Below are 24,465 nucleotides of genomic sequence, written 5' to 3'. Positions count from 1 at the left end.
TGCTCTCTCATATCCCATTTTACTGAACAATCTGTTGAGAGGGACCTCTGTTACAGAAATCAGAGCGTCGCCTGCATCAATTGGAGTTATTGCTTCAGACAGGCAGATGCATGCCTCTAGTATTTAGAATCCTGAGACGGAAACAGCTAAACTCCATTGGGGGCCTGCTGAGCGGCGGCAAACAGCGAGAACACGTCAAAAGAGATGGCGTCTCTCGGCCGCGCCCGGTCGCCGGCCGGCAGGAGCCCCGTCGTTTTGATTGATTGGTTCGGCAGCGCTCGCGTTGCTTGGAACACAGGAACAGCCGCGCACGTCGCGACACTCCGAGATCCTAGCATTTTTTAGAAGGAGAATCCTGCCACGCGCGAGCCACGACCCGCGGCGACGGCGACGACTTGTGGCGCGAACGGACAACAGAGAGAAGAGCGAGCCGGCCGGCGCCGGGGGCGGCGCCGATGGGCACGGCGTCGGTGCACAAGAGCTGGCGCAAGGCGTGCGGCGCCATCAAGGACTCCGCCACCGTGGGGCTCGCCAAGGTGAACGGCGGCGGCCGCGAGCGCAAGGACCTCGACGTCGCCGTGGTCAAGGCCACCACCCACGTCGAGCGACCGCCCAAGGAGCGCCACCTCGCCGGTGAGATTGAGATTGCCACTCCCTGTTCTCCCAGGGAGGCACCACTCCCGACCATCGACCTCCCATGCTCTGAGACCAACTGCTCCCTGTTGCTGCAGCGATCTTCGCCGCCACGTCCGCCTCCCGCCCGCTCGCCGACGTCTCCTACTGCGTCCACGCGCTCGCCAGGCGCCTCGCCAAGACCCACAACTGGGTGGTACGTCATCATGCCGCCATTGCCATGGCCCTGCATCAAACTGCATTGCTTCTTCCGTGTTCCGGGAGCTAGTCAGACACACGCATCTAATGCGGAACGACATGCTTACACAACCTGGGCAGGTCGCTCTGAAGACGCTGATCGTCATCCACCGGACGCTGCGCGACGGCGACGCCGCGTTCAGGGAGGAGCTGCTCAGCTACCGGCGCAAGGGCCACGCCCTGCAGATGTCCAACTTCAAGGACGACTCCAGCCCGCTAGGTCACCTCTAAGACCTGCATCCATTTCTGCCTGTTGAATTGAATCTTGTTTGACTCTTGCCTGAGCTTGAACTTTTGCTGGTCTTGCAGCATGGGACTGCTCGGCATGGGTGCGAACGTACGCGCTGTATCTCGAGGAACGGCTCGAGTGCTTCAGAGTTCTGAGATACGACATCGAGTCGGAGCGGCTGAGACCTGCAGAGGGAAACCCCGAGGTTTGCATAATTGTTCGTGTTCGTGGTGTGCCATTCCTGCAGTTGCAGGGTTTCAACTTTCAATCCAGTTTCTTACTAGTAGCATCCCCATGGTGACATCTTTTTAACTTCCAGGGCCAAAGTAGAACAAGGACCTTAGGCAAGGATGGCCTCTTGGAACACCTCCCTGCATTGCAGCAGCTGCTCTTCCGGCTTGTCGGCTGTCAGGTAGAAGAACACACGGCTTTCCTCTATTTCCAGTAATGTTCCAAACTGAAAACAGGCTCATCTTGCAAACATGCTGCAATGGTGCTTGCAGCCTGAAGGGGCAGCTTTTGGGAACTACCTAATACAGTATGCCCTGGCTCTGGTACGTGTAATGTAAACTCTGACAGTACTGTTTACCAGCATTGATCAAGAAGCTCTTACTGACGGCAAAAGATTCACGACTCAGGTGTTGAAGGAAAGCTTCAAGATATATTGTGCAGTAAATGATGGGATCATTAACCTTGTGGATGTGGTACGTCGTCTATGATCTTCCTCTTGCGATTGCTTTGCTGCCAGATCACGACCGATCTTAGTGGATTTCTTTTCCTGATGATAGTAATTTCTGACGTGTTGCAGTTCTTTGATATGACAAAACTTGATGCTATCAAAGCCCTGGACATCTATAAAAGAACAGGGAATCTGGTGCGTATGACTGGAGCAGCATGATGCCTCTTATTCTGTGGAATTTTACACCCCTGCATGTGAAACTAATGTTGATCAGAACAACAGGCAAAATCTCTTTCTGACTTCTACGAGCTCTGCAGAGGTCTGGAGCTAGCCAGAAACTTCCAATTTCCAATTCTGAGAGAGGTCTCTTGCACCACTAATTTATAGATCCGATCTTCTTCCTCCACTGATCAGCTATTACACTTGCCTATACTAGTATGCAAGTTCTGAATTCTGATGCCAAATATATTTTTTCTGAATTTTCTTCAGCCACCAGCATCATTTCTTGGAACAATGGAAGAGTACATCAGAGAAGCCCCTAGAACTGCTCCGGTTCCAAATGGGACCATAGTAAGTTTCGTTTTATTTTCCTTTTGTTCTTCGAATATTTTTTGAGATACGGGACCATAGTATGTCACTCGGCTAATCTAAACTCTATGCATATTTAGTCAGCTTGTTTTGTGCAGTTAAAATCTAAAACTGCTCCTGTACTAAACAGGAGTACCGGCAGCTAGATTTCGTTCCTTACCAGGAAGAAGAAGAAGAACAAACCCCTGAACCTATGTCCGAGGTGTTTGACGAACCTGTTGCGGAGGAAGTTCCTCCTGAACCTGAAGAAGAACCTCAGTTTGCAGATGACTACGACGAAGATGAGCCTGAAACTCTGACAACTGCCGATTTACTGGTAAATTCTTGTCAGTGCAAATCGCTTCGATATTCAGTAGCTGTTTATGTGAAACAAGTTGACAATATCCGGTTGTTTGGTGATTATCAGGGCCTGCATGAAGTAAACCCTGCCGCTGCTGCACTTGAAGAGAGCAATGCGCTGGCTCTGGCCATAGTACCACCAAGTAAGCTTGATGCAGCCGAACTGACTCTTCAGATTTGCTCAACGGCCACTCAGCCAGTAACGTGACATCAAATTTGCTCCAAACCGTGTTGGTCTTTGCTGCGCAGGCGGTTCAAACAACACACCTGCCATCAGCTTCGGCGAGATAAGTGCAGGATCATCAGGCTGGGAGCTAGCTCTGGTCACAGCACGGTCCAGCACCAGCGCCAGCAGCCAGCTGACAGAAAGCAAGCTGGTAAAGAACAGAAGCATCTCATCTCTTGCTAGCAATAACATCCCCAGTAATCCTTCAAGCACGCGGTGACTCCATCTGCGCTGCGCCGATGATGGTTCTTGCAGGCGGGGGGCTTCGACAAGCTGCTGCTGGACAGCTTGTACGAGGACGCCGCAAGGAGGCAGCAGCTGGCGGCCATGGACGCGTCCCAGCAGAACGACCCGTTCGCCATGTCCGTCGGCGTCGCGCCGCCGACCGGCGTGCAGATGTCGGTGATGGCGCAGCAGCTGCAGCAGCAGGCCATGCTCGGGATGCCGCAGCAGCTCCAGTTCAACCCTTTCGTCGATGCCTACTCTGCTGCCGCGTTGGCGTCGTCCCAGGGCGCCCCTTTCCATGGGAGCGGCAGCTTGATCTGAATGATTCGAGCTTGAAATCCAGTTCAGTCTGCGTAGATGTCCGCGACTCTTGGCTCGAGTTGTATGCAGACTATTTGCTTCTTTTTTCTCAACTCGGATTATGATTTTGCCAGACTCTCTGGTGGGATGGTTGAAAACTTGAAATGGATCACTGTTCGTGCTCGGCCCGGTAATGCAGTCGGGCCTGGTCCTTTTTTCTGGTGTGGGCCAAACCGTATGGCCCATTTTTCATCATCTTTATGGCCCACTTCAGGGTTTGGCGGGAGATGGCTTGTCACGCTTTCTGGGCCAGGCCTAAACTAAGATGGGCCTAATTTGTCTTGCCATTTCCGATTCTTTGCCTACCTGTCATGCCGTATCAAGACATCGTCAATTAGTGCACGGCTACACATACCGGGCACACGACAACCATGTCGCAGGCAAACACTACAGCGGGCAGCAGCAGCAGCAGCAGCTGAGTGCCGGTCGCACTCGCCACAATGTCTGTTTTCTTTTGAACAAAAAAAAGAAAAAGAAAAGAACTCGTCACAACGTCACCTGAAGGATCAATCAGTGAGACAGCATTGATCCCGCGTTCCATTTCCACCCGTTCGGAGTTTGAAACCTGCGAGCTGCGATGGTGGAGCGTGGCATGTCGGGACGGCCTGGCCTCAGCCTGACACACGCAACGTCTCTAATCCCCCTGCGTGTCTCGTGACCCCGGCACGGCATCCTGCTCCCCTCAGGCTGTCTCCAGCGGTTCGCGGTAAACGGTTCGGTACCCTAAAATCGGAGCATACTGTAGTAAGCCACGACTCCAGCGGTCTTCTCCAAACCGTTCGGTAAAATGGGGGAGGGGGAGAGCGTCCCGCACAGAGGGAGCGAGGAGCGCCGTCCTCCATTCGCCTCGCGCTCCAGCGCATCTCCGCCAGCGCCTTCCGCGCGGCCGCGGGAAGAAACTGCCGGGGAGGGGAAAGCGACGGCCGCCGTTGGGTCGCCGGTGGGGGAGGGCCTAGCGGGTGCGGCGGGCCGCGGGCGAGCAGATCTGGAAGAGGGGCGGCGGGGCCAGATCGGCGGGCGCGTCTCGGTCGGCAGCGGCCTTGCGCTGGAGGGCCGCCGGGGGGCGTCTGGGGCCTGCGCACGGGGAGAGGGAAGTCCCGGCCGGCGTCCTCCATCCCCTTCTGCGCGGGCGCAGGAGGAAGCAGCCGAGCGGGGTCCCCGGCGCGCGGCGGATCTGGAGGAGTGCGGCAGTTCGTCCTTGGGGGCCGCGGCCGGAGGGGAAGGCGAGAGTGACTCGGGGCCGTCATCTGCAAAGGGAGGGGGCAGCGGCGAAGGGAGACGAAAGAGGCGGCGGTCGGCACGCGCTCGACGGCGGTTCATCTCCAGATCCGCCGACATCCCGTCTTCCTCGAAGCGGCGCCGGAGGGGAAGGTAAGCTGTTCGATTTCGTTGTTTATTTATTGACTCGAGCAAGCTGCGGGTAGGTTGCTAGCTGGTCGGTATTCAAATCGCCGCCGGCCACCGCGGTCGCGGCTGCGGGTTATGGTTGATTCGGGGGTTCTCGGTGCGGGATTGGAAGAGTGGAGGCACGCGGCTCTCATCAGCTGCTTGGGGTTGCTGGTGTGCAGGGTAGGCTAGGTGGCGGATTTCAAGATCGATTTGAGCCGTGTTTGTTTCCTTTCCCCATCTCCTGGTAGTGGATCCTGGTGATTTTGAGCTGGCCGTTCTTCCCCATTTCTTTGCGCACTTGACCCTTCTCGCAAAATTAGGCGCCTCTGGTTTCCTTCTCGATGCCCACATACCGTGATCTGGTTCGACCAAATAGGTGGTCAAGCCTTTCACCATTTTTTTCGTGTTGCTCTTGATGGAAAGGCCACATCGGCTTGTTCCTGGGATTGAGGCAGACTAAATTCAGACCACGGCCTGGTCAAGACTCATGGGAAATGTAGCCTGTAGGTTATGATTGATCCTTGTACGTGTTTATTCCAGAAGCCAGAACTTTATCCAGAGTTTTCCACGACACATTAAGATACTGTCTGAATTAGAGATCAATTTATATATCATGAATCATATTCTGACCTTTCACTACTTCCCTTGGCCGAGCGCAGGGTTGCCAATTGTTTGCGATGTAGTATGTTCTTCCTTTTTCGTGGTGTGTGTTGAGCTTTGGACCCCTGTTCCTTGGCTCAGATGTACTGTAACGACTCCTGTTTCCTCTTAATGAAAAATGTGCTCCGACACAGTCACAAAAAAAGATGTAGCTACTCCATGCATTATACACATGTATGTATGGTGCTGATACTTGCCGCTTCCTTAGTCAAATCTCATCAAGGAATTGTGCATGTCATTTCAAATTATACCTTGCTGTTGGGTCACATGTTTGTGGTCCAGCTATGAATCTTCAGGGGCACATTGGTGAAAGGAATTTGGCACTCATCATGCTGGTGATATCATGATAGCATAAACATAATATCATGCTGACTATACACTGCGTATCTTACTATCTTACATCTGCCCATTGCACTAGCTATTAAGGTTGATCAAGCTTCTTATGTGTTATATGCACTGGTGAATTGCATTGCTTGTTTTTCTAACTTTATTTGTGGCGTGCTATTAATTATCAAAAGTAGATGATTATGTAACTGGGCGCCTATGTTTCAGTTTCAGAAACAGCAGTTGCACCTCAACTTACTTTAACTCTTAACTTTGGCATAGGCATCTGTATATAAATAGTAAAGTAACTATATATTCTTCATTTTGTGGAGTTAAATTCTGTTACGATTTTTTAGGCTAACGGCAGGGGAGGCCCCTACCCTTTTTTGTATAAAAGGGGAATATACGTACAGGTGGATTACATGAACACTAGGTCCAAAACAGAAAAGCAGAGTACATGTAAAAAATTACTCAGCCAAGCATTTAACAGTAGTAATTATTTTGAATAGGATGAGCAGTTGGTTTGACACTGTGGAGTTACCTGCTTGTTTTCTGATGATTGGGTTATCTTGCATTCCTTTCGCTTTCAGCTAAGCAATTTTACTATTATGTAGTAGCATTTTTTACGTAATGGTTAAGCTGATTCTTTATAATGCATTAGCAATTTTTGCAGTTGTATCTAGGCACTCTTTTAACAATACTTGTGTTGAGCTTGTTGTATCTTTTAGTTTTGCTGTCTTTTTTATGTATTCAGCCTGAAAAGGTAGGTAGGGATCATGCAATAATATTGTTCTAGATGGACAATAATATGGTTCGCAATAGGTACCTTTTTAGATAACCAATAATACTGCATTATGGATAGTTGATGCAGCTGTACCAACAGGCAGATTAGAGTGTGACAGTGTTGGATATTGCCTTAGCCGCTGTCCTGTTGCCTTTTCTTTGCATATTTTTCCCCCTCTTCTTTATTTCATTAATTTCAGAGTGCATCATGTCAAATGTGCTACCCTTCAGTATATTGTTTGCACCACTTACCTTTAGGAAATTTTTGCAAAAACGAGAATTCAGTATGCACATCATATGGCTATGGGTCATACACTTATATTGTAATGATTAAGCAGAACAATGTATTTAAATAGGCTATTTCAACTGAACATTAATCATAAATATCGTTTGTACTGTAAGTGACACAAGTTTTTGTGGTTTGTGATTTGTAGGGTCATGGACCGCGTGACCAATTACGCCATGCAAGGATGCAGCAACAATGACGAGATAGAGGAGGTTGAAGCTGCTGCCAATGCTGCCTCTCGGCAGCATTGGATGGGATCCTTCCACCCATACGGAATGCCGGCACCAGTACCCCCTTATTTTTACCCTGCTCCACCAACCATGCCGCCTCCAGCAGGACCCCCAATGCAGCAGGTGAGTGAAGGTCCGAGGGTCCGAGGGGGGGACCCCGATGCTGGGAAAAGTGGTCAGAAGGTTAAGCTTCCAAATTTCAATCCCGAAGAAGACGTGAACCTGACAAAGTGGTGGCTAAACATAAGTACTGACCCGGTTGTCAACACCGGGCAGCGGAAAGAAGGGTTTTGGTTACGGATCATGAAAGGGTACAACTCATCTCGAGGGGTTTACCCGGAGAGATCGCAGAAGTCGCTCACGACTCGTTGGGACTACATCAAAGAGTGCTGCACCAAGTTTTCCGAGTTCTACAGTTGCGTTCTGCGTTTGAATCCCAGCGGCATGTCGGACGCGGACAAGGTACTTGACCTGCTTCTCAACTTCTGTACGTTTCACAGATGGACCGTCCTAGGCCTGGATTTAACTTATATACAGATATCCAAATTATACAATTGATACACCTCTTTTTTGTCTATGCTGATCTTGTTCAGACGACGGAGGCAATGGCTCGGTATGCTGCGGCATTGCAGAAGCCTTTCACCCAGATGCACTCCTGGAAGTTGTTGAAGGATGAGCCAAAGTGGGAGGCGTGCATTGGGGCTCACTCCAAGGTACATGTGCTCGGCGACGACTCCGCCGATGCAGCAGCTGGCGGTGCCAACGGAGTGGCCGGTGCTGCCGAGTCTGATCCCCCGTCCTCCAGCGGGAGCAAGAGGCCGGCTGGGAGGGATACCACTAAAGCAGCGAGCAAAAAGGCCGCCACATCGTCGTCCTCGTCGGAATACATTTCACAAATGAATGATATGTGGGGCAACAAGCTGTCAATAATAAAGGAGGGTCAGGCTGAGATGGCCACCCACCACGCCACGATGTGTGTGCTGCAGGAGAAGAAGATCACTACGGACAGGGAGCTGCAGGAGAAGAAGATGGCTGTGGAAAGGGAGCTGGAGGAACGTCGTCTGGCGCAGGAGGAACGTCGTCTGGCGCATGAGGATCGTCGGCTGGAGATGGAGCAGAGTCGGGCCGCCAAGGAAGAACGCGCGGAAGAAGAACGTATTCTTAGTATAGATCTCGACAGGTGCTCGCCAGCGCTACGATTGTTCTACAAGCGACAGCAGGAGCAGATCCTTGCGAAGTACTCGTTGCCTCCTCCCTGACTGGTATCGCCCTTACCAGCTGATGTTGTCTGTATTATTTGAGAACTTTGTGTACGATTGCGGAACATTGCGTGTATTCCTTATCTTCGAACTATCGTTACATGTTTGAGAACTTTATGTGCTGCGTGTTGTATGAGCAGCGAGACATATTGTTACATGTTTGAGAACTTTTAGTGCTGCGTGTTGTAAGAACTGCCAAAATTATTGTTTAAATGAACTGTGTGTTGGACTCCATTTAGATTGATGGAAAATATTGCTCTCTGCACATTGTTAACTGTACTGTTAACTTAATACGATGCCCAACCTGGAGCAGGCTTGTCCCTCCAGTAACGATGACTGTTATGGGGTAAAGCGCACCGGCGTAGGCATGATCGGCCATATCTGACGGGTTGCTAGTGACACATTCAGTGTACCCACCGCTGGCATCTCCGGTTCTCCTTTTATTGAGAGTAAAGGTTACCATTTCATTGATTAAATTGATCATCACAGAGGGAAGACTGAGAAACTCTGGTGCTACATGGAACCATACAGATTTAGAGAGCTGATCGGCAGATCTAGTAAGTACATGAACTACCTCATTACATCATTTGTTTAGATGAATAAAAGAGAAAACAACAGTAGAAGCACTCGCCGCTTTCTTGATATCCTGAGTGATGATTCCCGTATAGGAGCGATCAGTGGCTTGTGATCGGAGCTTCTTAATCAAAGAGAGAGAATCCGTCGCCATTACGACCTGCTTATATGGGAGCCTAGAAGCGAAGAGAATTGCTCGCCCAAAAGCAACAGCCTCCGCTAATTCAGGATTTGTGATCTTATCAATGCCCTGCCTGCAAGCAGCTAGAAACTCCCCTCTATGGTTTGTGATCACAATACCCAATCCCATTCGATTAGTTTTCTTAAACAATGCTGCATCTACATTCATCATAACCCATCTTACCGGCAGGTGGTTCCCAATGTTTAGGCTTAAGGAGTCACACTTGTTGGGAGCGACAGGTTCATACATATGCAACAGCACCATATCCACATATGTTTTCTTGATCATCTTTTGAAGAAGTGACACTGACAGAGCCCATGGACCGTGGAAAAATGCATTAATCTCATCTATCTATCCACGTTAATACCTTCAGTGAAATGTAAGAAAAGAGCTACATACAGGCCACGGGGCAAAATCAGAATTAAGCTACAAAAATTACATCTCACTTTTAGTTACAACAATTCATGGCTTTACAATTCCATGAAGCTTCCATCCCCCAAGACCAGCCAGAGAAAAAGCCTGCATACCATGTCGTGTAGGAATTTAGTAAATCAGCTGAATTAAACAAAAACTATGGAGGAGAAAGGGCGAAAAGAAGACTACTTTGCAACAAATCTAAACTAACCTCAACCCATGATTTCCCTGCAGCTTCTAGCAGCGCCGCATTACATGTCTCAAGAACAACTGAATCACCAGAAAACATAGAGGCTGCTTCCTCCCATCCTTTATTATGACCCATGCACCTGAGTAATTATCCTAAAGAAGTGTCATGATATGTCTAGCAATGAGGTATCAAGCACAGGCCTTAAAGTGAATATGATAGAAACTTGAAGCATAAATCAAGAACAAATGATAATGAACAAAAACTTGCAGGCGACTCACATGACGGTTAATATCTCGTCGCTCGAATATTCACAGATTGCCTTTTGTAAATGCTCTGCAGTTTGGCCATCCATCGCTGAAATTGAGTAGAAACTTGGGATGAAGTGTACCACTGCTTGAGACAATCCCTGAACATGTTCTTGCAGGATCTTAAGAGTTTCCTTTGTGCGCATTGCATCACTGTGTAGAAAGAGATTTATCAACAATAACATGAATAACATATTCTATTACTATGCATATTAGTTAATCAAATTATATGACTATTTGATCATCTTTATTTTCCAAAGACACTAAACAAACAGGTTAGAATGTGCAAATAATGTTTGGCTCTGAGAAAGAATTCATCAAAAAAAACAAGACAACAGTGAAATGGAGGAATTGAAAAGTCTCTACATATTCATTCTGTTAAAACAGATTAACACAAAAAAGGAAATAGTATAATAAATCTCATGAGCAACAGTATATGAGCCTGGCTCCATGAAAGAAATAACACATGAGCAGAAAAACAAGATGATATGTGTAATAGAACAGTCTTGCAGTTCATTCTGCTTAAACATGTTGGTGCCAAAAGGAAACTGAAGTGCAACAATTCATTTGATGACGCTTACATATTCAAACATATGAACACCAAATCTATATGTAAGAAAGTGCAGGATCTACCCCATCCCTTGGGGAAGAAAGGAGAGAGAATAATGAAACCACTAAAGCATGAAATTACATCCCGTATGAAATCAAGCTTGATATATTCCATGAAACAGTCATAATTGTAAAATTAAAGTCCAGTTGTACATACCTGCTTAGCTCATGAAATTGCCGGTCACACATGTGGCACATCGGTCGCACTGGTAACCATCGACCCATGTAGGTTCCAATTATGCACAATTAGGTCTGACTGCAGGCGAAAATGGACATCACGATCTCGTAGCCGGTGATGTGCTTGAACAAATGCATGTCGGTCCACCAAGTTCCCCGTTGATAGGTCGACATGCTGCCCGGGATTTTCAAAGCTGGTGTTCGTTGCGCTGTCACCCTCGTCCTCGATGATCATGTTATGCATAATTATGCATGCGGTCATCATATCCCGCACGTCGTCCCTGTCCCATGGATAGGCCGGCCCACGAATCACTGCCCACCGGGCCTGAAGCACACCAAATGCTCTCTCAACATCCTTGCGAGCACCCTCCTGTTTTGCGGCGAAGAGGCGAGTCTTCATCTCCATCGGATGACGGACGGTCTTCACAAATGCGGGCCAGTCTGGGTAGATTCCATCTGCCAGGTAATATCCCATATTGTATGAATGCCCATTGACTGTGAAGTTCACCGGCGTCGAGGTCCCCTGCATGAAGCGGTCAAAGAGACTCGATCTGTGAAGAACGTTGATGTCGTTGCAGCTACCTGGCATTCCAAAGTAAGCGTGCCAAATCCATAGGTTCCTGGACGCCACAGCCTCTAGAATCATAGAAGGTGATTTCCCACGGCCGGTGAACATGCCCTTCCACGATGATGGGCAATTACGCCACGTCCAATGCATGCAGTCTATGCTGCCAAGCATTCCCGGGAATCCCCGTTGTTCACCTTCCTCGACGAGGCGGCGGACATCCTCTTCAGTTGGCGCTCGCAGATAGTATCCACCAAATGCATCGATGACTGCTCGACAGAAATGCTTCAAGGCCTCTTGAGCTGTCGAGGGACCGATACGCACATACTCATCGACCGCATTGGCTGGTAATCCGTAAGCCAGGATGCGAATGGGGGCGATGCACTTCTGCAAGGCAGATATTCCCATAAGGCCTGTGCAGTCCGGACGCTGGATGAAATAAGGATCCACCCTCTGCACCGCGTCGACAATCCGAAGGAACACATGCCGTCGCATACGGAAGCTGCGGAGTCAAAGACAACAAGTATTAGTCCACTCGCCATGAAAACGCAGACAACATTATGTAACACATGCATGCGACGGACCGTTCTCGAAACAGCCGGTCCCCATACACCGGCTGGGGAGCGAAGTAGTCTGCCCATATCCGACGGAAACCATCATGGTGATCACGAGGTACGATTTGGCGAGGCACCCTTTCGCGAGGCAAATGGGGACCCGACATGCACATCGTCATGAGGGTGAAGTCCTCCAGATCGTCTAGCTCCATCTCCATTTCTCGCTGATGTGCTTCTCGCTCCATCTCCGTGTGCTGTAACCACTCGTCGAAGTCCATAGTGCGGGAGGGGCGGCAGAGCTGACTTGAAAATAATGCAATGCTGCAATATTTAAGTAATAAGAACTGATCTATTTGTGTTTAGCTGTCCAAAAACAGAATTCACATCAAGAAAACGCTGTCTAAGAACTTTTGTAACTTTAGGATGTATGTATCCACCAGTTGGATATAGATGCCGGTTTATAACCTTAATTAAAAAATAATACGATGTCTGAACTATCGCAGTTGATCAGGGAATACATTAACTTATTAAGTCTGTGATTAATAGTAACAACGCACGGCTTGGGTTCTATCGCAAACAAAGGTAATAGTACATCTTAGAACCTACCTACTACTTTTCGTATCTCCCAAGCAGCTAGCCGTACGCTTAGAGCATCTTCAAGAATACCTAAACAATATGAATATAGTCCTAAAAGATAGTTTTGGGATCTTGCCAAAAATTATTCAGAGAAAAAATGCTTCCCACCCAACAGTTCCCAGAAATTGTTCTAAAAACATTTAATAGTTGCCACAAACATATATGAAAGTGTCTAGAAACAACACACAGAGAATCTAAGGTGAGATATACCCAAACTATTAAGCAAAGAAGAATCATGCTAATCCATTTCAAATTTTACAAGATCGCATCCAGTACCACCAATCTTGGTTTTTAATTTTACATCTCCGTGCAAATTTCTGGTAAAACCAACTAGAGCACCGGCCAAAATTGTAACTTTGGACACTCCAATTTCAATAACAATAGGGCGGAAGAAAATACCTCGTGATGGAACGGAGGAACAATCAGAAAAAAATTGAAAGATGACGAGGTCAGAGTGTGGGTAGTGGAGAACTGGAGATAAGCCAGATGGCGAGGAGGATGGAAAGAGAGGCGCAAGTCACGGGCGGGGCGCGGGACGGCGGCGCGCGGGACGGGCGGGGCGCGGGAGGGCGGCGGCGCGCGGGACGGCGGCGAGGCGCGGGAGGGGCGGCCGCGCGCGGGACGGTCGGCGGGGGCGGTAGGGCCGGCGGGCGGAGGGGCGCCGGGGGAGGGGCGGCGGGCGGGACGGGCGGCGGCGGGGCGCGGGACGGGCGGCCGCGCGCGGGACGGGCGGCGGGGCGCGGGAGGGCCGGCGGGCGGAGGGGCGCCGGGGGAGGGGCGGCGGGCGGAGGGGCCGCGGCCGGAGGGGCGCAGGGCGCACGCGGCAGAGGGCGGAGGGGCTCGGGCGGAGGGGCGCAGGCGGCAGAGGGCGGGGCGGGGCGGGGCGGAGGGGAGGGCGCGGCGGGGCGGAGCGGCGGGCGGGGCGGGGCCGGGGCGTAGGCCGGCGGGGCGGAGGGGAAGGGGAAGGCCGGCGGGGCGGAGGGGAGGGCGGGGCGGAGCGGAGGGCGGGGCAGGGCGGGGCGGGGCGGAGCGGAGGGGAGGGCGCGGCGGGGCGGAGCGGAGGGCGGGGCGGGGCCGGGGCGTAGGCCGGCGGGGCGGAGGGGAAGGGGAAGGCCGGCGGGGCGGAGGGGAAGGGGAAGGGGCGGCGGGGCCGGGGCGTAGGCCGGCGGGACGGAGGGGAAGGGGCGGCGGGGCAGGGGCGGAAGGGGCGGACGGGGCGGAGGCGGCAGAGGGGCGCGGGAGGACGGGCGGGTGGGAAAGGGCAGTTGGAGGAAAATAAAGAAAAAAATTGAGATTGTGGGGTATAGAGGATGGGAATAGAGGATGTTGTTGGAGTTAAATTTGGTATAGAGAACGAAGTTGATATGGAGGATGGATATAGAGGATGAGATTTAGGGGATATCGCTGGAGATAGCCTCAACTCAAAACTCGAAGAACCCTCGTGCCGCCGTGGTCAGCGTCGGGAGCCTCGTCGGCCGTCGGCGGCGCATGTGTCTTGCCACGCCGGCGGCGTCCGGTGGACCGGCTCCACGGAGGCCCGGGCGCGGCGCCGTCGCCGACCGACACTTGTTCCGAGCCAGGAGGGGCAGGCAGTGCTCGATCGGCGCGCCAGCACCGAGGCGCCGCTCCGTGGGGTCAGCTCCCATGGTCCGGTCGGTGGGCGCGGTGCATGGTTGTGGGTCACTGACATCTGGGGCCCGTGTCCGTTGGAAGGCTTGGACCAGGCGCACGGCGCGGGGGGGACAGCGGCCGCGGCTGGTCATGGTCACTTGGTCTTGGTCAGTCACGCGCGCACACGAGGAGAGCACCCCGACCTCACCTGCAGCGGAGACCCCCTGCTAACAAGCCCCGGGTCCATGGACCAACACCCACCGACTTGTGGGTCCACCCGTGAGAAACCAACGAGAACCTGGTGCACGCAGCGTGCAGCTGCTGGTCTCCCCCGCCCGATGCCCACGCCCCGCATGGACGGAGGAGGACGCGTCAGCATCGATAAAAAGACCGCGTCGTACACCGCCGGCCCCGCTCTACCGGTCTACGTGGACGGCGACGTGGCGAGAGCGGGAGGAGTGAAAAAAAAAGAAAGAAAAAGTACTCGAGATGCTTGCCTTGGCTGTTGCCTCTCCCTCCATTAAAGACAAACACGGGAGGCAGCCAAAAGGCGACGCACCATTAGCCAGCAAGCACGCAGCTTTGCCTCCCTCCCTCCTCCACTCCACTCCCCACTGCCGCGCGGCCACTCGCTGCCCACTCCCGCCGCTCCCCAAACCCTAACCCCGCGCGACCCACGAGCACTAGCCGGTGCCGCCTCGCCCGGGCATGCCGCCGCCGCCGCCGCCATTCGGTAGCGCGATCGAGGCGGAGTGAGTGATCCCGTCCGCCGGAGCGCCACCACCGCGCCGCTGCTCCTCCCTCGGTGTCCAGTGTGGTCGGCAGGAGATCCACCTGGAAGCGGAGGAGACAGTTCTTCTGTGGCAGAGTGAGTAATCCTAGGTTTGCTTGGTTTGATTTGTTTCAAGCGTTGTGTCTGTTCCGTTCTCGGGGGCGAAAAATATTCCGTTTTGTTCTTACCTCCTTGGGATGCATTCCAATCGAAATATTTCCTCTCTTCGCCCCCCCCCCCAAAAAAAAATGACAAAAATGTCTCAGTTCATCTAAAACCAATTTGCTCTCAAGAGGGAGAGCTCAGAAATGATGCATCCAAGGTAGCCGTTTATATTACTAACTTGCTACTAGTGTGACTTGAGCCATTTAATACCACGGGGCACCCCAATTTAAGAGCTTCCGATCCTTCCATAAATGCGCGCTCCATGGGAGCCCTGTGAGGTGGGCAAGCTCTGGCACCGTGTGGTACGCGCGGGACCAGTGGGCAGCGGTGCCATGCCACCTTGACGGTGTGCGATTTACGTTTACCACGGCAGCAGTCAGTGTTGGCGTGTAGCCACTGTACTTCACCGTTGGACTAATACTGGGCCTGCGAAGTTTTTGACCGCGAATGTTTTTTGTCCGTGTTGAGTGTGTGTGACCTGATAGTTTCTCACTTCCTATCTTTGGAAGGTTCTGCTGTGCCGCCTCCTGGACACTGTCGAAGATGATGAGGATCAAGCTTGCTTGTTTGCTTCTTGTCTTTGTGCAACAAGCTGTCCTTGGAACACATGATGTGTACATTGTTACCATGGAGGGGGATCCAGTTGTCAGCTACCAAGGCGGTGTTGAAGGGTTTCCAGCAACTGCTGTGGATTTGGATGAGGAGATGGATGTTACCAGGTAAGAACTCTTGCTGATGCTTTTCACTACGTCTCTGAAAGTCTGTACATATGACTGGTTATCGTTGAATTTCATTTCTGAAGCTCCGTTGTGGTTTGAGCTTGATATTGTGTCAGTTAGCTCCGTATCAAAGTTATTCCTGGAAATGGCTACACTTTTCCGCACCACTCATGTGTCTGTGCTCATACTAAATTGCTAACTGAATAATACACTAATTGAACATCAGAAAACCTTAAAAGATAGGCGCTCACCCGTTGTTATTTACCTGTAAGCTCCTTGTTATCAAACTTGAAATTTCCTGATTAAGTTTTGTATTGCAGTTTTCTTGTGCTTATGGTGCAAACATAATAGTTTTGTCTTCACTCCAAATTTGCTGATTTGCAGTGAGGCTGTCACATCATACTCGCTTCACCTTCAAAGGCACCATGACAATCTCCTAGACTCACTTTTTGTAGAAGGGACTTACGAGAAGCTTTATAGTTACCATCATATTGTCAATGGCTTCGCAGTTCACATGTCATCTCTGCAGGTATCTGACATCCCAATTCGGCTGAGAGGCACATATCCTTTTCTCTCTTCATCTTCCTGGTTGTTATCTTGTTTTAACATATTATTTCCCTGTCCTAGGCTGAGTTCTTGAGGAAAGCCCAAGGAGTTAAGCATGTTGAGAGAGACATGAAGATACAGAAATTGACTACACACACTCCGCAGTTCCTTGGATTGCCGACAGGGGTATGGCCAACAGGAGGTGGATTTGATAGAGCTGGTGAAGATGTTGTGATTGGATTTGTGGATTCTGGAATTTATCCACAACATCCGAGCTTCTCTTCTCACAAAACTGATCCTTATGGACCCGTTCCTCGTTATAAAGGGAAATGTGAGATGGATCCAGTAACACGTAGAAGCTTCTGTAATGGGAAGATAGTTGGGGCCCAGCATTTTGCGAAAGCTGCGATTGCTGCTGGAGCGTTTAATCCTGATATTGAATTTGCATCTCCATTAGATGGTGATGGTCATGGAAGGTGATCCCCTGATGATTTTCTCTTAGCTCTTGTATGTGTTGCTCTGGTTTGGAGCAGCATATGTAAAATTTGCAATTTTTTGCTTGTAACCTCAGAAATGCACTGTTCATATTATGATGCTTGGCCTGCAGGGGAAACCTACCAGCTTGGAGCATATCTTTCTTGAAAAGTGTTACCCTGCCTGCTCCTTTTAATCTTTCTGGAAAATGACAGTACTTATCTGATACATGTATGGTATTTTCCTTCCACAGTCACACGGCTGCAATTGCTGCTGGAAACAATGGGATTCCGGTGCGAATGCATGGTCACGAATTTGGCAAGGCAAGTGGCATGGCTCCACGTGCTAGGTGAGCTTTGATTTCTTCAGCATTTTCTGAAGTTACATGCAGTTTTATTTAGAAATAGTATAGAAGCACTTTGTATCAGTATGATTATGATTAGTTACCTTGAGAAAGCCATTTATCTGTTGTTTACTTGCCAATGACTAACCTCTTTGATATTGTGCCTGTTAGGATAGCTGTCTACAAGGTTCTTTACAGACTCTTTGGTGGTTATGTAGCTGATGTTGTGGCTGCTATCGATCAGGTATGATATGTGATCCTGAACTTCTTTGTGTGCAATCTTTTACTGGATTCTGCAATATGTTAAAGATATGGTTTATAAAATGATGTTTCATAAAAGTGCTTGGCAGTATTTCCATCAAGTTGATTTAATAGAAAAAAAATGGTAGAAAAGGCATGGTCGTTTAAACAATTGAATAAGTTGGTTGTTGATGTAGCTTCCAGTTTCCAAATAACAAATGTTACACATTGACAAGTATGAAGTAGAATATAAGTTTCATTTTCTTGCTAGATATAGAAACAAATATTTGATAGCGCTGACTTAAGCAATTATTTATGTTCTCTTTTTCATAAACCATGTTTTGCACTGAATAGATGAAGACAGGCTAGATAAACAAGAACACGCGTCATTATTGCATGCCTTCAATATGTGGGCGCTAATGCATGGATGGCTATTTGCAGGCTGTTCAGGATGGTGTTGACATTCTCAACCTTTCAGTTGGACCAAATAGCCCACCAACAGCTACGCGGACTACGTTTTTGAACCCTTTTGATGCAGCTCTTCTCTCTGCTGTTAAAGCTGGGGTGTTTGTTGCCCAAGCTGCTGGAAATGGAGGACCATTTCCAAAAACACTGGTGTCCTTCAGCCCATGGATAACCACTGTTGCTGCTGGGGTTGATGACCGTAGATACAAAAATCATTTAACACTGGGAAATGGGAAACTCCTTTCTGGACTTGGAGTATCACGTAAGTTTTTTTGGTGTGTATTTTCAGCAAATGCATGCAGTTATTATCAGTACAAATGTTCAATGTTCAGACCATGGATACGGCCCATTGTAGAAATTGTGCAAAATGAATTAGAACAAGCGAATCTAGAACACCCACTTCATTTTTCACCCCTAAACATTCTTTTATCTCATTGTGATGACATTCTATATTTCTATGTTTTTTGTATATTTGTACTTCTCATCTTGTATTGGGCTATCGGCAGATGCCATTTCATTGTAATTTGAGGTGATATGAGATGTTTAAGTGGTCCTGCTATTCTGACAATTAATTTTGAAGTTCCTGCTTATGGTCCTGGTATTCTGACAATTTGCACATCTGAATACAGCTGCAACACATGGGAATAAGTCATTCACCTTGATTTCTGCGGCAGATGCTCTGCTGGGTTCATCTGCAACCAAGTATAGTGCATTAGACTGTCAGAGACCAGAACTCTTGAATAAGAGGAAAGTGCAAGGAAAGATTCTTTTGTGCGGCTATTCATTCAATTACATTTCCGGGACAGCTTCAATAAAGAAAGTATCTCAGACTGCCAAGAGTCTTGGTGCGGCTGGCTTTATTGTTGCTGTGGAGAATAGTTACCCAGGAACAAAATTTGATCCTGTACCAGTCAGCATCCCTGGAATTCTCATCACAGATGTCAGCAAAACAACGGTATTATACTTCTGATAGAGCCTTATTGTATATGAATGCTGCTAAAAAATGTGACTGCAAACATGAAATACATCTATAAATATACACTAAAAAAACATTGAATTTGGGCTGGAAACACGATTCACAGGAGATACAACTTTTCGAGTAGTGGGATGAATTGTATATGACTGCTGCTATTGTGGGATGACATGGAAAAAAGGTGGTGGTACTAGGTGAAGTACCTATGCGTGTTTGGCTGTTATATTAAATTTCTAATATAGTTAGATGCAATCCACGTGCCCAAACCATGACCTATGCTAACTATTTACTATTAGTACTGTTAGTGTGACCTCTTTTGCTTTTCATATCCTCTTTGTTGGTGACTCTTGTTGACCTTCATCTATAGTGTACCCCAAGTTGCTCTGTTATTTATTGTTGTTCCTCTAGTTAAATACTTAAATGACATCAATCTTGGTTTTGTAGGATCTTATAGACTACTACAACTCTTCCACCGTAAGAGATTGGGCTGGAAGGGCTACAGGCTTTAAAGCAACAGCGGGTATTGCAGATGGTTTGGCACCAACGTTATACAATTCAGCTCCCCAGGTTGCGCTGTTCTCTTCTCGAGGACCCGATGTAAAAGATTTTAGCTTTCAAGATGCTGATGTTCTTAAGCCAGACATACTTGCTCCTGGCAATCTTATATGGGCTGCATGGGCACCTAATGGAACAGATGAATCAAACTATGCTGGTAAGCATTGTCTGTATATTATTTCCCCCTCTCAACTCTCAGCATTTGAATGCAGCACTTACAAGTTATGACGTCCTTGTGTATTTCTTGTGGATCAGTAATTCATGAGGACAATTGTTTGTGCTTGAGCTAACTAAAAACTCTCACGATGGTAACATTTTCAAGGTGAAGGATTTGCAATGGTTTCTGGAACTAGCATGGCTGCTCCGCATATTGCTGGTATTGCGGCACTGATAAAACAGAAGAACCCGAAGTGGAGCCCCTCAGCAATAAAATCTGCCTTGATGACTACAGCTAATACACTGGACAAAGGGAGCCATCCTCTTAGAGCGCAGCAATATACGACATCAGAAATGATGACACTTTCGCGGGCCACACCATTTGATTGTGGTAGTGGTGCGGTTAACCCAAAAGCTGCCCTTGATCCTGGCCTTGTTCTAGATGCAAGTAAGTTCAATTACTGTCAATTTTTCTGTCAGATGGTAATGTCACATCCCTTGTCTAAGTTTGCTTTATTCATGCTGGCAGCCCATGAAGACTACATCAGATTTTTGTGCTCGATCCCAGACGTCAATCATAGTGAAGTGTCAAACATAGCCGGTTCATCGTGCAACTCCAGCTCCAAGGGACAGCGTCCTTATGATCTGAACATCCCCTCAATCACCATCTCTCAGCTTCGAGGCACGGAGACAGTGAAGCGAACCGTCACAAGCGTGTCCGAGGAGACTGAGACCTACACCATCATGACGAGAATGCCACCGGAGATTGCGCTGGATGTGACGCCTCCAGCCCTTACAGTGCTCCCAGGAGCATCAAGGGAGATAATGGCAACACTGACAGCAAGGTCCGTGACTGGCACCTACAGTTTCGGCGAGATCACTATGAAAGGCGACCGAGGTCACCTCGTCAGAATCCCAGTGGTAGCTATGGGATTCAAATAGATTGAAGAGGCGCTAGAGAGTAGAGAGTAGGAAGAGCGGAGTTGCGCCTCTGAAGTCCGAGGTCTTGAGCTGCAGAGGAATGCTGTAATTTTTTCATAGCTTGTGTAGAGAATAAGAGTTAGCAAAATGCTGTACTTGTTATGCATATCCTCCAGGTTGTAAAATATATGTGGGTGTTTAAGCCTATGTGACATGACCAGGGGATCTCTTGTAGTGTATCCACAGCCTTGTTCTAATTCTAATGAATGGAAATTTTGAGTCTCATATTTATTTTGTGTATCGTTCAGAGAGTATGCTTCTACAATTATTTTTCCAAATCTAAGCATTGAAAATAAAACGTGTAGAATTTCTTAAACTCTGGACGAGGGTGCCCTTGTCCGGATCCAACGCGGCCTGCTTTGGGCTCAATTTGAATAAACACAACTTGGGCCCAATATCGAATAACCGCAATCCTTCTTGGACCTAGTTTTTGGACTGCGGAGAAAGAATTACCTCAACCCGAGCTCCTGGGTTAAAGCCGCCGTGCCGCGGACGCCGCCATGCTCCATGAGCGCCACTGCCTTGCGCACCGGCGCGGCCATCCTTCGCGCGCTCTCCGCCGCCTCCGCCGCCCACCTCCACGCGCACGCCCTGAAGCTCGGCGTCCTCCCCTCATGCCTCCACCTTTGCTCGGCCCTGCTCAAAGCCTACGGCGCCTCCGGCCGCGTCGCCGCCGCGCGCCAGCTGTTCGACGAAATCTCACGCCGGGACGTCCCGCTATGGAACGCCCTGTTGTCCGCCTACGCGCGCTCTGGCCATCCCGGCCACGCCCTGTCCGCTGCGTCCGCCATGGCGCGCTACGCGGGGGCCCGGCCAAACGGGGTCTCGGTCACGAGCCTCCTGTCCGCGTGCGCACAGCTGCGGAGCTCGGTGCGCGGGAGGGAGATCCACGGGTACGCTGTGAGGAACATCGTCGATCTTGACTTGCCCGTGCTCAATGCGTTGGTGAACATGTACGGCAAGTGCGGGCTGCTGGCAGACGCGAGGATGGTGTTTGCAGGCATTGGGGTTGGCATGAGGAGCGATGTTTCTTGGACATCCATGATCAATGCTTGCTCCGAGAATGAGCGTCCAACTGAGGCACTGGAAGTGTTCGAGGAGATGAGGATTGCTGGTGTCAAGGTCGATGAGGTCACCCTGCTTGCTGTCATCTCAGCCTGCACAAAGCTGGATCGCACGTCAAGTTTGGGTGGCTGGGTGGAACAGTGTGCGCTTGAGAATGGGTTCTTGAAGAACACACGTGTCGCCAATGCACTTATACATATGCATGGTAAGATGGGGAGGGTGAGGAGATCATGTGACATATTTGACTCCATGGGATTGAGGACAGTGGTTTCGTGGACGGCCATAATACAAGCACTTGCCATGAATGGCCATGGAGTGGCTGCCCTTGTTCGGTTTGCGCAGATGCTCAGAGAAGGGTTCCAGCCTGATGAGGTTATCTTCTTGAGCATAATCAATGCATGTGGTCACTCCACCCTAGTGAACGAGGGGCGCCAACTGTTCAAGTCCATGGTCGAGGAGTACAGAATCACACCATGGATGGAGCACTATGGGAGCATGGTGGACATGCTGTGCAAAGCTGGAGCATTGGACGAGGCATTTGAGTTCACCCTGGCCATGCCCGTTAAGCCCGATCCTGTAATATGGCGTGTTTTGGCCGGCGCTTGTCGGGACCTTGGGAATGCCAGCTTAGCAAGGAAGGTGATGGAACATGTGATCAGCATGGAGCCCGACTACGAGGGGAATTATGTACTGGCGTCAAACTTGTATGCTGCAGATGAGGATTGGAGACGTGTGGTAGATGTTAGGTTGGACATGGGAGTGAGGAAAGGGACTCCAAGAGGTGCTATTGCGGCGTCTTATGTCGAAGTCAATGGTGACTAAAGTGCAGAAAACTTGTCTTCTAGTACACATCACCGGTAACTTTTCTAACGCCACTACTTCGAGATACACACTGACATAATCACGAATTTGTTCGCCTTACTAGCACATCATGTGCATATGTTTGTATTTTGTGCATGTCTTGAAGAATCTGATAAGACAATTGAGTTTCACGTCTCAGTTCTTTTGCATAAGTTTTAGGTACATAGTGCTGTCTGTAGAATTGAACGTCTTAAGCTTCATAGAAAATTATAATAATATTCCCTGCATTTTTTGCAAGATATATTGTTCCAGAATCGTAGTGAAGTCTTTCTAATCAGTTAAGTGTTAGCACATGTGATGTGTGAACAAGAAAAGATACCCTTTTTGGTAGCCATGTCTATCATACTGTTGGTTAGTACTTGGTGGCCTACGTGATGCTTGTTTGATGTTATGGAAGGACCTGAAGTTTGATATCGCTCCTGTATGATGGGAATACTAGTTACTTGGACTCATTTTTCTAGCACACAAGTTAAGAATTTGTATTATTTCCTATCTCTGCAACCTTGTTGATGTAAACACTTTCCCCATAATTTGAGTTGGTGATCCGAACCACATGAAACAGTCATGTGAACATTCAAGAAAAAAGAAGGCTAGGATGCCATTTGATATGTTTATCAGTTAGAGCTGATATTTCTTGTTCCATATACGGAAAAGTAAAATTGTGTGTTTGTGCATTCTGCTTTGTGAAAAAGATGTTTTTGGTGACCGTTCTAAACTTCTAGTTGAGTGTTTCTATCAGTGATGTGTCAATGGCACGTGCCATGTGAAACATTTTTGAGAGTATCCTGGTATCCATCCAGGTTTCTCCTGTTGTTTTGAACTTTTGATTTCTTACTGATTGCTCATATTGATATTAACCTCACGTTGGAAGGACCAGTAATTCAGTAGAGCAGTATTGTTTCTGTATATATGCGGACTTCATCTGCAAATATCGGTTACAGGGGATCATTTTCCTAGTAGACAAATTAAGAATTATTTTCAGTTCAAATCTTTACGACCTTGTTGAAAATGCTTCTCCAATAAGTTGAGTAGGTGACCCTTAGCACCAAAAACAGTCAAAATACTGCGTCTTTAACCTGAAAAGGTCCTAATATTCTTTTTACCATCTGTGCCCACTCTCTGACTGGGAGGTTTGTTTGTTCCAAGCCCAGCTCTGGTAACCCCCAAAGTCAAAGGATTTGGCGTCCAAACGTCTGACAGGATCTAAACATTGAAAACAACGGCCATCAACTTCGCATAAGGATTCTTGGAGGTTTTGGAGTTTGGACCTAATCTCACCCAAGTGCTCGACAGATGGTGCACGCGCCGTTGCCGACTCTGATGATTCATGGCAGCGTTTGTGACAATAAAAGTTAAAAAAAAAGAAGTGATGGAGCCTGGAAAACTGAAAAGTGATGCAGCACTGTCCAAATGGCTTGATAAGGACTCGTTTTCAAGTGTTGGTAAGATTGGCAGTGGTGCCCTAATTAAAGAAGGTTTCATCACCCGCTAACACACAAGTTGTGGTGTGGTGGGTTGAAGGATTCAAAGGTTCGTTGGCCAAATCAAAAGTTAGTCGCCGGAGGCGCAGTGTTCTCCGGGCACGCGGCCAGTCAACCAGCATCGATGGCACCGGCGACCGAGCGAGAGACGCTCACACCGTGTGGTGTGTGTGCCGTACTCGAGAGGGAGGGAGACGGGGCGACCTGGATGGACGGACGACTGCTACTTGCAGTTGCAGGTCAGTGTGGGTGGCGTACGAGACCAGAGTGGCCCGAGCATGTGGCGTCTACTCACTGTGCAAGTGCGAGTGATCGTTCGAGAACGAAACCGATGATGATGAACAGACAAATCGGCGATGAGGCCGTCAGGCTGTTTGGAGTTTTGCTTCTCTTTTCCATTCCATGGT

General features: G+C 49.1%; 5 protein-coding genes across 5 annotated transcripts; 3 read left to right on the top strand and 2 right to left on the bottom strand.

The window, feature by feature from the left end:
* The first annotated feature begins 371 nt into the window (after positions 1-371).
* Positions 372-3,636, top strand: LOC112889993 (putative clathrin assembly protein At5g57200). The gene is made up of 14 exons (XM_025956815.1): positions 372-633; positions 732-829; positions 952-1,090; positions 1,180-1,304; positions 1,419-1,511; positions 1,603-1,653; positions 1,738-1,803; positions 1,908-1,973; positions 2,061-2,141; positions 2,268-2,348; positions 2,497-2,682; positions 2,773-2,848; positions 2,955-3,082; positions 3,187-3,636. The coding sequence occupies exons 1-14, from the start codon at positions 456-458 to the stop codon at positions 3,475-3,477; spliced, it is 1,659 nt and encodes a 552-aa protein (XP_025812600.1). The 5' UTR covers positions 372-455; the 3' UTR covers positions 3,478-3,636.
* Positions 3,637-9,621: 5,985 nt separating this feature from the next.
* On the bottom strand, positions 9,622-10,765 carry LOC112890160 (uncharacterized protein At3g52155, chloroplastic-like). Its single transcript, XM_025957034.1, has 3 exons — positions 10,084-10,765; positions 9,827-9,944; positions 9,622-9,720 (listed from the first exon to the last, which is right to left on the bottom strand). The coding sequence occupies exons 1-3, from the start codon at positions 10,302-10,304 to the stop codon at positions 9,664-9,666; spliced, it is 396 nt and encodes a 131-aa protein (XP_025812819.1). The 5' UTR covers positions 10,305-10,765; the 3' UTR covers positions 9,622-9,663.
* A 135-nt stretch (positions 10,766-10,900) lies between these two features.
* On the bottom strand, positions 10,901-12,293 carry LOC112889076 (protein ALP1-like). The gene is made up of 2 exons (XM_025955559.1): positions 12,046-12,293; positions 10,901-11,963 (listed from the first exon to the last, which is right to left on the bottom strand). Exons 1-2 carry the CDS (start codon positions 12,291-12,293, stop codon positions 10,901-10,903), a joined length of 1,311 nt encoding a protein of 436 aa, XP_025811344.1.
* Positions 12,294-14,822: 2,529 nt separating this feature from the next.
* Positions 14,823-20,876, top strand: LOC112891139 (subtilisin-like protease SBT2.6). The gene is made up of 11 exons (XM_025958071.1): positions 14,823-15,130; positions 15,709-15,918; positions 16,303-16,447; positions 16,546-16,940; positions 17,192-17,287; positions 17,453-17,525; positions 17,963-18,248; positions 18,616-18,941; positions 19,404-19,671; positions 19,837-20,118; positions 20,200-20,876. Exons 2-11 carry the CDS (start codon positions 15,743-15,745, stop codon positions 20,610-20,612), a joined length of 2,460 nt encoding a protein of 819 aa, XP_025813856.1. The 5' UTR covers positions 14,823-15,130; positions 15,709-15,742; the 3' UTR covers positions 20,613-20,876.
* Positions 20,877-21,105: 229 nt separating this feature from the next.
* On the top strand, positions 21,106-23,121 carry LOC112889957 (pentatricopeptide repeat-containing protein At4g14820-like). Its single transcript, XM_025956763.1, has one exon. It carries the CDS (start codon positions 21,159-21,161, stop codon positions 22,536-22,538), a length of 1,380 nt encoding a protein of 459 aa, XP_025812548.1. The 5' UTR covers positions 21,106-21,158; the 3' UTR covers positions 22,539-23,121.
* The last annotated feature ends 1,344 nt before the right edge of the window (positions 23,122-24,465 follow it).

The sequence above is a fragment of the Panicum hallii genome, chromosome 4 (assembly GCF_002211085.1).
Source record: "Panicum hallii strain FIL2 chromosome 4, PHallii_v3.1, whole genome shotgun sequence".
In the NCBI taxonomy this organism is placed as follows: domain Eukaryota; kingdom Viridiplantae; phylum Streptophyta; class Magnoliopsida; order Poales; family Poaceae; genus Panicum; species Panicum hallii.
Note: the sequence above shows the minus strand (reverse complement) of the source record. Positions and strands in the feature narration are given on the sequence as shown.

Excerpts from the sequence above, each read along its gene's own strand:
- LOC112889957 (XM_025956763.1), top strand. The coding sequence starts at position 21,159 with ATGAGCGCCACTGCCTTGCGCACCGGCGCGGCCATCCTTCGCGCGCTC.
- LOC112889993 (XM_025956815.1), top strand. The coding sequence starts at position 456 with ATGGGCACGGCGTCGGTGCACAAGAGCTGGCGCAAGGCGTGCGGCGCC. Across the intron at positions 2,349-2,496 it reads CGGTTCCAAATGGGACCATA|GAGTACCGGCAGCTAGATTT; the intron begins GTAAGTTTCGTT and ends TGTACTAAACAG. Across the intron at positions 2,683-2,772 it reads TGACAACTGCCGATTTACTG|GGCCTGCATGAAGTAAACCC; the intron begins GTAAATTCTTGT and ends GGTGATTATCAG.
- LOC112890160 (XM_025957034.1), bottom strand. The coding sequence starts at position 10,304 with ATGTTATTCATGTTATTGTTGATAAATCTCTTTCTACACAGTGATGCA. Across the intron at positions 9,945-10,083 it reads GACGAGATATTAACCGTCAT|GTGCATGGGTCATAATAAAG; the intron begins GTGAGTCGCCTG and ends ATAATTACTCAG. Across the intron at positions 9,721-9,826 it reads CAGGGAAATCATGGGTTGAG|GCTTTTTCTCTGGCTGGTCT; the intron begins GTTAGTTTAGAT and ends CATGGTATGCAG.
- LOC112891139 (XM_025958071.1), top strand. The coding sequence starts at position 15,743 with ATGATGAGGATCAAGCTTGCTTGTTTGCTTCTTGTCTTTGTGCAACAA. Across the intron at positions 18,249-18,615 it reads TTCTGGACTTGGAGTATCAC|CTGCAACACATGGGAATAAG; the intron begins GTAAGTTTTTTT and ends ATCTGAATACAG. Across the intron at positions 18,942-19,403 it reads CAGATGTCAGCAAAACAACG|GATCTTATAGACTACTACAA; the intron begins GTATTATACTTC and ends TTGGTTTTGTAG.
- LOC112889076 (XM_025955559.1), bottom strand. The coding sequence starts at position 12,293 with ATGGACTTCGACGAGTGGTTACAGCACACGGAGATGGAGCGAGAAGCA. Across the intron at positions 11,964-12,045 it reads GACCGGCTGTTTCGAGAACG|CTTCCGTATGCGACGGCATG; the intron begins GTCCGTCGCATG and ends TTGACTCCGCAG.